General features: G+C 41.7%; 1 protein-coding gene across 4 annotated transcripts in view; it reads right to left on the bottom strand.

The window, feature by feature from the left end:
• The window catches only part of CEP170 (centrosomal protein 170), a 158,151-nt gene that overhangs the window by 29,017 nt on the left and 114,638 nt on the right, over window positions 1-14,496 (bottom strand). For 2 of the 4 annotated variants that reach the window (XM_089669775.1, XM_089669776.1), the window contains exon 13: window positions 9,275-9,449. In XM_089669775.1, coding sequence (XP_089525901.1) covers window positions 9,275-9,449 — 175 coding nt within the window. The remainder of the gene's footprint in view (window positions 1-9,274; window positions 9,450-14,496) is intronic. The other 2 variants (XM_089669778.1, XM_089669779.1) reach the window with 1 other exon arrangement.

The raw sequence follows: 14,496 nt of genomic DNA, 5'->3' as shown, positions 1-14,496 counted from the left end.
GTTTTAGGTGTATTTTAGTAATCTGAATTGTTTTAGTTTTAGTCGTATTTCAGTCTAAAATCTCCATTTCATTTTAGTTGACTAAAATCTCAGTATCATAAACAAACGAAAATATTGCTTTTTTGACAAACAGAAGTGCAACTTTAAAATATTTAAAAGCAAAAGACTGTAAACGCTATTGGCTGTAATGCCACTGCACATATTACCTGAATACAAAAATAACAGTTCTCTGTTAGTATTGAAAACAAGTATCAAGTAACATCTTTATAAATAAGACAAAGTTTCGTAAACAAACAAGACTATTGCATTTTGACCAGTGTTAATTTCAGAAACAAAACCTTTTTCATATTTCCAGTGACTAACACGAAACAAAAAGTACCCTACATTTCCAGCAATTGATGAAAACCAATTCCATTTTTGTCAATGAACGAAAACAGAATGAAAATGGGACGTATACCCATGTGAACTTCCAGATTCTTTGGAGCTCCCCCTGTAGAGCCCGTGAGTGCTTGCCCTCCCAGTGAGCAAGGTAGCGACGGTAGCGTTCTTATTGGTGTGGCATGTTTAGCAGTGTGCAGCATTACAGGCCCCCTCAGACGACCATCCAGTACACTGCGCACTACAGGCCTCCCGATAGTGCCAATTTACAATCGTAGAGAGCACTGTGCATTACAGGCCTTCTCAGACCGACCAGAGCACTGTGTAGCATTACAGGCTTCCTCAGTTGACCGCCCAGGGCACTGTACATTAGAGGCCTTCTCAGACCACCCAGAGCACTGTGTAGTATCACAGGCCTCCTTAGACCACCGTTTAGAGCAATGTAGAGTATTACAGGCCTCTCAGACCACCGTCCCAGAGCACTGTGCATTACAGACCTCCTCAGATCACTGTCCAGAGCACTATGCAGCATCACAGGGCTCCTCTTAGACTACCGTCTGAGAGCACTATGCCCAGTGTGCAGCATCACAGGCCTCCTCTCAGACCACCGTCCAGAGCACTATGCCCAGTGTGCAGCATTACAGGCCTCCTCAGACCACCGTCCAGAACACTGTGTAACATTACAGGCCTTCTCAGACCAAAGTCTAGGGCACTGTGCATTACAAACTTCCTCAGACCGTCCAGAGTACTGTGCTGCATTACAGGCTTCTCAGACCACCGTCCCAGAGCACTGGGATTTTGGAAAAAATTTCATCAGTGGCATATTTCCAATTAAGAAAATGAAATGAAAAGTACCACATATTTTTGGCAATTGAAAGAAAACGGAATGAAAATGTGAGGGAGGGACGTTTACTCGCGTAAACTTCTGGTTTCCTTGGAGCTCCACCTGTAGAGCCCGAGAGTGGTTCCCTTTCCAGCGAGCAAGGTAACTTCTGTAGCATGCTTATTGGTGTGGCGTGTTTAGCACTGCACAGCATTACAGGCCTCCTTAGAGGACCATCAAAAGCAACTTGCATTACATGCCTCAAGAGAGTCCAGAATCACGACCCTTCAGAGCACTGTGCATTACAGGCCTCCTCAGACCACCCAGAGGAATGTGTAGCATTACAGGCCTCTTCAGACCGCCCAGAGCACTAGGTAGCATTACAGGCCTCCTTAGACCACTGTGTGCATTACAGGCCTCCTTAGACCACTGTGTGCATTACAGGCCTCCTCAGACCAATGTCCAGAGCACTGTGTGCATTACAGGCCTCCTCAGACCAATGTCCAGAGCACTGTGCATTACAGGCCTCCCCTCAAACCACCGTCCAGAGCACTGTGCAGCATTAAACCACTGTCACAAAGCAATGTGCATTACAGGCCCACCCCTCAGATCACAGTCCAGAGCACTGTGCAGTGTGTAGTATTACAGGCCTCCTCAGACCACCATCCAGAGCACTGTGCATTACAAGCCTCCTCAGACCACTGCCCAGAGCACTGTGCAGCATACAGGCCTCCTCTCAAACCACCATCCACAGCTCTGTGCAACATTACAGCCCTCCTTAGACCACCGTCCAGAGCACTGTGTGCTTTACAAGCCTCCTCAGACCATCCAGAGGATTGTGTGCAATGCATTACAGGCCTCCTCCTCAGACCATTGTTCAGAGCACTGTGCAGCATTACAAGCCTCCTGAGACCACCATCCAAAGCACTGTGCAGCATTACAGGCCTCCTCAGACTACCGTCCAGAGCACTGTGCAGCATTACAGACCCCCTCCGACCACTGTCCACTATTAAAGGCCTCTTCAGACCACCGTTCAGAGCACTGTCCAGTATTACAGGCCTCCCCAGACCACCAACCAGAGCACTGTGCATTACAGGCCTCCTCAGGTCGCCGTCCAGAGCACTGTGCAGCATTTGAGGCTTCTTCAGACCACCATCCAGAGCACTGTGTGCATTACAAGTTTCCTCAGATTGTCCAGAGCATTCGCTGCATATTACAAGCCTTCCAAGTTCCCCGATTCAACCCCACAGCTACAGAAAACCTCCAATGACGGGCAGGTTAAGCCAGTGCACCAAAGCAAACTATTTGCACTGCTCTTTAAAGTGCTTAAAAATACAAAATTGGCTCTAAGGGACAACAGGCCATAGCAAGATGGATTGTGCACACCAGATTACCAGTCAGACTGATCTGCTGATCTATGCTATTTGGGGAGATCCGCTGCCTGGGACTCCTGTAGAATTTTGAAAGAAACCGAAAGACTGGCTGCGTTGATGTGGATGGTGCTTCTGCCACTACAAGAGAAAACATCAACACTGCGCTGAACTTGCTAAATCTCATGCAATCGTATGCAATCTTGATTGGATAGTGTATGAGGGACTAACAATAATTGGAAATCATCATCAGCATGTGGATCCACAAAACTGCATACAGGTAATAAAACCAATTTGTGTGTAATGGTATAAACATTTAAAATATACAAATAAAAAAATCTTAACTCGGAAAACTATCATGCTGGATATCTATACCAATATGGACTGGGTAATGTGTTAGGAACATAAGGATGCCCCATCATTTGATGGAAATGAAAATGATCAACCTACAGAGGACTGAATTCAAAGACACCCCGAAAATTAAAGTGAAAAAATGATGCAGCAGGCTAGTTCATTTTGCTGAAATTTCATTGCAGCAACTCAAAATGGTGATCAGTAGTTTTTACGGCCCCCACGTGCTTGTATACATGCTTGACAATGTTGGGGCATGCTCCTAATAAGATGACGCATGGTGTCCTGTGTTATTTCCTCCCAGATCGGGACCAGGGCATCACTGAGCTCCTGGACAGTCTGAAGTGCAACCTGGCGGCGTTGGATGGACTGAAACATGATATCCCAGAGGTGATCTATTGGATTTAGGTCAGGCAAGTGTGGGGGCCATTCAATGGTATCAATTTCTTCATCCTCCAGGAACTACCTGCATACTCTCACCACATGAGACCGGGCATTGTCATGCACAAGGAAGAACCCAGGACCCACTGCATCAGTGTAGGGTCTGACAACAAGTCCAAGGATTTCATCTCAATACCTAAAGGCAGTCAGGGTGCCATTGTCTAGCCTGTAGAGGTGAACCTGCTCTCATCTGTGAAAAGCACAAGGTGCAAGTGGCGGACCTGTCAATTCTAGTGTTCAATGGCAAATGCCAATCGAGCTCTATGGTGCCAGGCAGTGAGCACAGGGCCCACTAGAGGACGTCGGGCCCTTAGGCCACCCTCATGAAGTCTGTTTCTGATTGGTCAGAGACATTCACACCAGTGGCCTGCTGGAGTTCATTTTGTAGGGCTCTGGCAGTGCTCATCCTGTTCCTTCTTGCACAAAGGAGCAGATACCGATCCTGCTGATGGGTTAAGGACCTTATACGGCCCTGTCCAGCTCTCCTACAGAAAATGTCTGTCTCCTGGAATCTCCTCCATGCTCTTGAGACTGTGCTGGGAGAGAACGAGTGGGCTGAACGAGGAACTAGAAGTTCACACCATCCTTTAGTCCTACCCCATCTTTTTATTTTATTTTTCTTCCCCTCCCCACCTTCCCTTTCCAGCCTTGTTCCATTACATCCAGTAGCACACCACCCCAGATATACCAGTCAATTGCCTCTCTTGTTTCTTCCTCCTCCGTCCCCTTATTGCGCTTCCCCATTTCTTTACCATTTTCTTATTGCGCACTCTTAATACAATTTTCATTTGTTTGTACTTATCCCCCCATTTGTGTCCTTAGGCTGTATTTTCCTATTTGATTCATTTTTTTGTAATAATTTGGGAATTTGGTTTATTCCTAGTTTTTAGTCCCCACTTCCCTTCTTAATCATTCACTAGCTTTTTTTTTACCATCATGTCTCATAAAACACATATAGATGTATAAAATTTCCCTTCTTTATTATTATTCCCTTCCCAATTTAATATCTATTTTGGATTTTAGCATTTGATATTATCTGTTATTTTGATCTCTACAATATTAATAACAAAAATAATCAAATTTTTCTTATCTTTAGATATCATTATTTTCTTAATTGCTGAATTACTGTCGGATACTGTTAAAGAGGTTGATTCTCATAAAAGGAGGAAAAATATGTATTTGTATATATGTGTGTGTGTGTATATATATATATATATACACACACACACACACACACACACACAGGTATGAGTACACATACATACATCCATATAGAATTTAATATTTATGTAATTTTATCAATTTATTAATTTTATGTTTATCCACGTATGTGACGGGGTACCAACAAAATGTATATTTAACCTTATTTATATCAAATATTTATCTTTAACTATTTAACTTCAATTTTAATGTATAATCCTTTTTTATGTTAAACTGTTTTACTGCTCTGCTCCCACAATGTGCCTATGCCAATAATTGCTTTGGGCACTATAGGGTTAATGACAGTGCGCATTTAATCCCTGGAGGTTAGGGTAAATGTCAGGCTGATGAAGGAGGAGTGACTTGGCCTCTGAAACGTGTTCTGATTGGTCACAGCACCCTGGACATTTGACAGCTCCTTGGACAGCTCTCCAACAGATCTGGTCTCCAGCTGGGGCTCCCCGGGTGGCTTGTTTGGATCCCTGCTTTGGCTTCACAGAGCTCCTAACAGTGGCAATTATGTGGACTGGACTCTGGACTGATGTCTCCATTTGGAGCTTTATCCAATGCTCATTACCAGCGATGTGTGTGAGTGCATAATTATTGCATTTGATACCCTTTTTTATTCAATAAAATTAATTTGCTACACTATTGGTGGCTTGGCGCCTCTCTCCCCATCCCTTTTCTCTTTTGCTTCTTCCACTTCCTTTGACTTTTCAATATTTTCCTCTTCCACATGACCATCTTCAGTCAGACAGATCTTCATTTTGTGTGTGTGGCAATGTGGATTTCCTTAGGGCACGCGCATAATCCTCTGCCTTCTTAAGCAGTTCCTAAATATTATCATCAGCTGCATCAACAAGGGTTTCACAGACACTAAGGTTGACAAAACAAAATCAAATAAAAAACACACTGAACGGGCGCTCCAAATAATTGTTGTATACACACTGTTGCCAGTCAGCTGTGCGGAACAGGCTTGTATGCTGATAAATTCAGAGTCCATGAAAATTAAAGAATTCAGTTCAAAAACACAATTTATTAAATAATAGTGGATTTGGCAAAGGGATGTATCCCGAAACATATTATCCTGATAACCAACTATAGTCAATCTCCCTGGTGCATTCCTGGTCCTGGTTGCGCGGCTGACGAATTCTGGGTTCCAGTGACGCAAATTCCACCTTGCCACGGTCAACGGTCTCCTGTCACAGATCCCATCCGCCCACTCAGCCAGACTGGCACATTCCATCTGCCTTCAGCCTGGATCTGACCAACAGTTGGCATGCTGTGAAGCGCCATGTGAGACTTTTTTATGCTTTAATAAATTAAGTTTTTGAACTGAACTCTGATTCACATGGATTCGTGGGCTCTGAATTTATAAGCACACAAGCCTGTCCCACACAGCTGACTGAACAGAGTGTGTATACAACCATTATCTGGAGCACCAATTAAGTGTGTTTTTATGTTTGTGCTTTGTTCCACTGTCCCAGTGGTCACTCTAAGGCTGCCCGTATTTATCCAGGAACCTGGAACTGTTCCTCTGTCTGACCGCTTATATTTATCCATATGTTGGAGTGGCATTACAGCGCCCCACATACACTGTATAGTTTAGGGTTGACAAAACAACAGCTGCTGCAAGTGGTGAGAACATTACATCAGTTGGATCTACAAATTAATGAAGCAAAATGCTGGTTAACATTCCCTTTCATTTTCTGTGCAGTTGTGGCAAGGTCTTCATAGCTAGTATTCTGTTTAAAGTCCTCAAGGTAGTTGAGTAGATCAAAGAGGACAAGGACAGCCAGGGACATGGACATGGTGTCTGGAGGGTTTATGTATGTTCCGCAAAAGGCAGCAGTGGGTCATGAAATGATGTTCACTTTTTCCATTCACTAGGGATCAAGCTGTCCTATCCCATGTTTGAGATTTTGCAAACCAAATTTTTCAGTTTGAGGAATCTTACGATCATGTTGAATGTACTACTTGACTAGCATGTGGGCAGTCATTTAAAAGAGTAGGACCACACTGCTCCAATATCTTTCGTGTTGCAGTGGAAGACTTGCCGAAGAGGTTCACTCTTGATCTTAAGATTCTCTTAACACTCTGCACCATGTGGACCACAAGTGGTAAGGTATACACCACACACAGGGGTTATTTACTAAAACTGAAGACTGCAAAATCTGGTGCAGCTCAGCTAATCAGCCTTCAGGTTTGATTGCCAATGCTTAATTAAACAAGCTGAAGTTAATTAAACAAGCTGAAGTTAGAAGCTGATTGGCTACCATGCACAGATGCACCAGATTCTGAGTGCTAGAGTTGTAAATCTACCCCATGGTGTCCTTTCCATGTCGATCTGTGAGCACCTAACAAGAGGAACACAGCCAAATAAGAATAAAGTATAGAAAAGGTTACAGTTTACATTCTTTGTTAACCCTCAACATTTTATGGGAATACTTTTACACGCGATTACATTAAAGTGGAAAAATAACAAGGATACACCAGTAGAGTAGAGCAGACAGCCCCAATATCAATCATCTCATATGCATGTGATAACTGACTGTCATCAAGTAAAAGAATAACAAATAAGAATAACCGCAGACCATCAATTTCGGACTCTCGGTCGCATTCCATCATGGGGGAGTCTTCCTCAATAGAATTGGGTGGTTCTGCTGCTGCTGTCATTTGTTTAAATGCTGCCACCATATTACACCTATTGTCTGTTATCACGGTTAGGATCCTCCTCTTTACTATGTCCCAAGGTTTTGTTCACACATGATTTAATTGACTGTGCAGTGTGTGGCTGGGCTACTTGTTTAAGGCCAACAATATTTTTTTATTTATTTATTTCAGGTACTTATATAGCGTCGTCAATTTGTGCAGCGCTTTACATATATATATATATATATATATATATATTGTACATTCACATCAGTCCCTAACCCTCAAGGGGCGTACAATCTATGTGTCCAGGTTTATTTTGTATGCACGTGCACTTACAGCAAGGAATGAAGCTGTGAGTCTTTTATTTCACCACAAATCAGTGCAATTAAACACTCTCTGGGGTCCTCTCTCTCTTCGCATTGAAAAATTTGACAATAGGAGGTAAATATCACACTAATGAAAAAGAAAAATAGATCAGGAACTGTCAATTAGATGCATATTTTTAATGCTATGAATGCTGTCAATAACAGTGACTAGTGTTTACTGCTATTGACAGCACTTCCTAAACTTACCTGCAGGGCAGGATTTATAATTAGGCAGAGTAGGGACATGCCTAGGTGCCCGCCATAGAGGAGCACTGTGCAGGTGCCTTCTCTGCCTATTTGCTTAGGTGTCTGGTGGTGTCCTGTGGTGCATTGACAGGACACCACATAAACCTCAGTATAATGCTGCTCTGTACAATGCTTGTCCAGTGCGTTGTATACATCATCCTTACGTTGGGGTCCTGCCCCTACGGAATGTCTTATTGTGTGATATTCATCTCTATTGTCGATGCTGAGAGAGAGGAGTTGATTAAAAAGTGGTGACTGTTATAATCCACACACTAATAGCATTGTAGACTGTGCATGTTTTCTTTGAAAGTATCTGAGAATTAGAACTGTTGAAATAATCAACTGACAGTAAACTGATTCTTATTGTAGAAATAACCATTGCCCTTGAGTATTGGTTTATTAAGCCGTGACAGTGCCTTTGCTTGTAGCTGTTGAAATGTTTAGTTGTGTTCAGTTACTTGAACTGTTAAAGTTCGTGTAAATGTGCAATGCATGGTGACATCACAGGCAAACAGTTAAATTTTTTTATTTTATTTTTAACTTTACACTTCTGTCAAAAAAAGCAATATTCTTGTAATGAAACCTGGTTTTATTTAAAGATGTTATATAATGGCTAAATCTGCCTCCTGTCATCTGAGAGCAGCACCCATCCATCCCTAAAGGGGACCTCTGGAGCATCAATATCTTAATCCCTGGACCCCAACCATCCTGAGAGGGGGCTTTTCATCCGCTGACCCAGATGACTACCTGATGACACCAGGATATTATATATACTGCACATTAATAGTGCACGTCCGGTGAGTGCGCATTTCTCCTATTCATATAAGGCACAAGCATTGGTCTGCAGCTGTGGGGACATTTTCTCATTACCCAACCATCCCTACGGATGTTTTGCACATATATATACATATATATTTATATATATCCTCTTATATTTGCTACACATGATTATTTGTCACCTTTCATATGAATTTGGCATACTAATTTTTATTTATCTATTTTATTACTCATTGTGTATTCAGAATATCTCACTTAACTTCCTATTAATATCAGCGCTGCACTATTTATTGTTATTTTGATTAAGGATTCTGTTTGGTTGCCTTGAGTGTACAGCTGCTTACTTGAAAAGCGCTCACTTTGTATCATATTTTATAACATATGGTTTGGTGATATGGTGATTTTATTTAGGGTTGTTTAGAATGTAATTGTTAGAAGCAGAGCCAATAAACACAAGCATAATCCTAGGTAATCACCAGGTAAACAAAGCACTAGTTTGCTAGTTACCAAACAGAATTACAGCCATCGCTTATTTTTTTTAGTAATTCAAGCTAGATCACTTTATTATTTTACAGTAATAAATGTATGATAAAATAAATCAGTAAAGCATGATCAAATTAAATCTCTAAAATGGATTAAACAGAAAAAGAATAATGAAATAGAAGAACCTGTACATCTTCATGTAGACTCCCTACCTCTTCCCGAGTGTCTATTGCAGAACCAGGAGTGGTGGCTGCAGTGCTTACTGTGGTACTAGGTGCTGTGCCAGATGAAGTAACTGAATCTATTTCCCCAGCAACATCATTAATTTCCCGAGCAATGAGAGCCAAATCTTGGCTGATCCTGCAAACAGAATTTGTAAAAGTTTACTACCATTTACAGATAGACACTGATTGTTTTTGTATGAAGTGCACTTAAGCTTTAAAGAGATACTGTCATTTAGTACCCAACAAGCAGTAAAAGTAATATACAGTACTCAGCATAAATGAGTACACCCCAACAGATTTGTCAGAAAACCTTTACTTTCCTTTCAGAATCAACATTTTCTATGAGACACTATACTGCAAAATACTCCCACAAATGTGGGCCATTGATTGCAAACAAGATTTGATCATTTGCACACACAAAAAAGTATTTTTTCTAACAAATTAATTCAAGACCATGTTGCAAAAATGAATAAACCCCAATGAAAGTCTTTGAGCAAAGCTAAATTTTAGACAACAAAATCCTAATTAACAAGAATTCAACTTGCATTCCTTTTGTAACATTTTGCGCTTCTTCAATAAAAAAAAAAAAAGAATTCAACTACAGGTGAGTCTAACTATTCATTAAACAGGTGTCCAGAAGACAGTTGATTATAAAAGGGCATTACTTAAAGGATAAGTTCACCTTTGGAACATGTTGCATGTTCCACCCGGTTTTAGGGTTGAACATGTAACATGTTACCATAGCCGCAGCCACACTCCCCTCCCTCTGACAGATAGTATGGGGACTAGTTTCCCCGTACTGTCAGTTTTGAAAACAGTGGCTGTGCGGGGCTCCTGTGAATAAGTGTCTACAAGTCCCGATGGCCTGAGCGCTGTGGTAGTTCACTGAAGCTTCCTGTCAGTATATCTGCTTGCTCGTATATAGTCAGTATTAAGTAAATCTGATCGCTCACTTTCCAGGATCCTTTGGACAAAATTAATAAATGCACATTTTTTTACCTGCAAACAAAGAAAACCCTTTCCATTCCATGCTGTCAGCAATTGGCACTACATGGAAGAGAAATGTCACATGGCCTGAGAAAGAAAATGTCTTTATATAACAAAGGTGACGGCTACAAGAAGACCAGCAAAGCTTTACTTATCAGTGCCGACTCCAATCCGCATGACATGTGAAAAAATATCTTATGGTGCCTATTCACATATGTCCAGGACACTGGCAGCACAGATTCAGTGCGGTTTGAAAAAGAGTCATGTATGATTTCTAAGCAGTGCCTTCAGCTTCAGGTGCGGATTACAGGCTATTGACGTCTATGGGAACTGCTTCTAAACCACATGTGTGTGAACAGGATAAGCTCCCGAGCTAATCCTGTCCTGAACCTGATGTAAACCTGACATGAACCACTGAGCAACTACTGTATCAATTAGCTGTGAAACCTGAGCTTCAATCTGCACTGCACATATGTGAACCAGCACTTAGTCATCAGTGTAGCAAAGGTGATCCAAAAATTTAACAAAGATGGAACTGCAACCATTTCACAGAGATGTGCAGGCCTTCCACAGAAGTTAATACCTCAACAGGAGCATCTTCTGATGAGAAGGGTTGAAGAAAATCGCCATGCAAGTTCACTGCAGTTAGCTAAAGAATAGAAAGCCAAACTGGCGTGATTGTTTCCCGTGACACAATACGGCGTACACTGCAGAGGAATGGCATGCATGGGTGTCGTCCATAAAGGAAGCCTGTCCCAAAGCCCATGCACAAAAAAGCACAACTAGAATTTGCCAGAGCACATGCTGAAAAAGAAGAAGATTACTGGGACTCTGTACTCTGGAGTGATGAGACCCAGATAAATGTTTTTGGAACTGTTGGTTTCAAAACTGTATGGTGTCAAAAAGGTGAGGAGTTCAAAGAATAATGCATGGTGCTTACAGTGAAACATGGTGGTGGCAGTGTCCTTCTGTGGGGCTGCATAATTGCTGCTGGGGTTGGGGAGTAGCATTTCATTGATGGTATCATGAATTCACAGATGTACTGCTCTGTATTGAAAGAGAAGATGCTATCATCACTCCGTACCCTTGGTGGTCGTGCACTTTTCCAATATCACAATGATCCAAAACACACATCTAAGGCCACTGGTGCATCTCTGAAGAAGAACAGGATGAAAGTGATTCAGTGGCCAAGTATGACTCCTGATCTGAACCCAATCAACATCTATGGGAAATTCTGAAGAGAATTCTGAAGAGACAAATTGAGCATCACTCTCCATTCAGCTCTAAAAGAGGTTGTTCTTGAAGAATGGAAAAAGGTAGATGTTGCAATACGTCGCCAACTTGTTCATTCCATGCCTAGAAGACTTGGAGCAGTCCTTACAAATCATGGAGTTCATACAAAATACTAGATGTAGTAGTTTTTGTTCTGGGGTGTATTCATTTTTGCATCAACTAATTTGAGCAAAACTGAAGAATTTGCAATCTAAGTTATATTATTAGCCTTAATTTCATGTAATGAGCTAAACAAATGTTCAATACAACTCAGTTTTGTCAACATTTTGGAAATTGCTCTTATGTTCATTGAGATATTAATTAAAATCTTACTTTCCAAAAGGGGTGTACTCATTTATGCTGAGCACTGTAGCTATAAGTATTATGGAGAAATCTATCTTTAAAGTTCACATGGAAATCTCAGCTTTTTTCATTATAGTGAAGGGCCAGTTCACTCCACATGCAGTCCAGTGTGTTTAATCTGTATCCAAAACCCATGGACAGTAGTTAACATGGATTCCAATGGCACAGTTCACACCAGTGAAGTGTGTTCCAGTGAAGTCAACAAAAGTAGAGCATGCTGCATTTTTTCCTGCATGGAATGTATCTGGAAGGTGGCCAAACGCATCAAAAATGCACTGGAACACCTTAAAGCAAAAAAATCAAAATGGGAAACTTGACAAAAAAAAAAAAAAAAGAACGTACTGGAATGCATCAAAATCTTGCATGCAGAAATGCATCTGGATTGCAAAATGGTGGCATGAACCATCCCTAATGTAGAAAAATAAAAAATCTTGGCAGTCTGCCACCCCGCCAATGTAAACTTACAGCAGGTGCTTCTGAGATGTTAGAATCTGACTAAAACGTGACTTTAGAGCCTTTCATATCATACTGTAGAAAGACAATACAGATGTACTAAATGTTACAACTTTACAAACTTAGAAAAATCTTTTTCATGGAGTCTTTTGAGGGGCACAGGAATTCAGAAACAGTTGGGTAATTATGCCGCCTACAATAGTTTAGGACATTGGCAAGCAGAAAAAAGCAGGCCCATGTATGCCAACTCTACCCAGCATGACTTGGTTTTGTGAGAAAGCAGTACCAAGGACAAGAGCAAGAACACACAGGGAGGAAGGACCCGTGGACTCTTTTCTGGAAGTCAAAACTTTGCTTTGGAAGTGTCCAGGATCAGACCCATGTATTCCAGGCAAAGAGGCAGGAGAGCAGATTTTGGGAAATTGATCACCCAACCAAAGGCCCGGAGCATCTGAATCTGTTTCCATACAGCTGTAAGGGAGATGAGTCCTTCAGGAAATGGTTGTGTAGATAACCTATGATGTGGATTCCTGGAGTTCTGAAAAGGGCAAGAAGAGGTGCTAGAACCTTTGTGGATACTCTGGTGGCAGAGGATAGACCAAAATGCATCAAACTGGATGGCAGACTACCTTTGCAAAGAGCAGAAAGCGCTGGCTGTCCTTGAGCCCAATCTCATATAGAGTTTTGAACGCTATTGTGTACCCCTATGAAATCATCGATTGAACTCGCAGATCTTGGACATCTGTGACCCAGAGAGAGACAAACTGTAAGAGATGCCACCCCCCCCCCCCCCCCCACACACACACACACACACAGTCGGGACTGAGAGTACCCCTTCATTGGGAAGAGGGCTTTGAGGAAGACTTGGTAGGCTTAGTGGGCCAAATTTTGCTCCTAATTGAAGAACTGAACTTAGGTTTTATATTTGAAGCCTGGGTATAGTGGTTAGGTGATCTGCATTCTGAGGGTCTAGAGGCTCCTAAGGAGGAGGGGAGGGGGGTTGTAATCTTCCACTGTGTAGAAGTAAAACCGTCCCTTCTGTAATGTTGATGATGAATTGGTCAAGTGTCTCCCCCAAAGGATGACTGCCTTGAAAGTAAATACATCTGAGGTGCTTCAGCTGTCTAGACTTTGGGCCCTAAGATTCTGCACATGTGTATGGAGATCAGAGCCATCTGAAAATGTGCCTCAAGACATTTTCTAGGGCATCCAACACAAAAGAGCAAAGCAGAGCAAAGGCAATTTTTGTAACTGTTCCATTAAAGCATGGTCCTGGAATACAGGATTCTATTGGAGTTTCACTCTACTAGTCCAGTTAGCTGCAGCCTGATGTACTGATATTGCAGTGAGAACTGCTTGCAGGGCTGGACCTGCCAGAGTAGAGAGCTTTCAGAAGCTTTTTAAAGTTTCTATGTGTAGAACCCTTGAATTAAGGAACATCTTTAACCACTATAGTGAGATGTTTGTTTACGACCAAGAATGCAGAATTAACTACATGAACATAGTAAGAGAAAAAAGTAAAAAGCCCATCAGTGGTTTGAATGGCAGAGGTGCCCGTTGAGATTTATATTGTAGTGTGACTAGATAGATCAAAGTAATTTTATTTAATGAACAACAAATTACTTTATTTCACCAAAAACTCATCATGTGGCTCAAACTTGACACTTCCTCAGTTTAAGGTTGATACACAGACGTCTGCAGATATAATTATATTGAGTTTAGCTTGCAAAATATATGAAATGAGTTTGAGTGTTGTGCAGGCCTTCCAAAGAGCAAATGTTCATCTAAGTTTTAGCTGTGATTCATTTTCACCTGCTTTCTGCCATAGTTGAGTGAGGGTATTCCCTCTGGGGTACTCATGATGTAGGGTGCAGAATATAGGGTAAGTCTGTCCGGAAAAAGTATGCAGCAACCTGGATGTAGACCGTCTTGTAACGAATCCTGGTTGTGAAAGGGAGGGATGATTGCCTAAGTACCTTATAAGGGCTCTAGGCGGACGTAATAGTAAAGTGTGCAACCTGTGGTATGATGTCACATTTGATCATCCACCTGATACTGAGCTCTAAGTGGTTTAATTTTGGTGCGAAGTTTGAAAAGTTTACACTGTA

This window comes from Staurois parvus, unplaced genomic scaffold (assembly GCF_062004578.1).
Source record: "Staurois parvus isolate SC_StPar_1 unplaced genomic scaffold, SC_StPar_1.0 ptg000081l, whole genome shotgun sequence".
Taxonomy (NCBI): Eukaryota; Metazoa; Chordata; class Amphibia; order Anura; family Ranidae; genus Staurois; species Staurois parvus.
The sequence above is the reverse complement of the archived record's forward strand: the minus strand, read 5'-3'. Positions and strand labels throughout refer to the sequence as shown.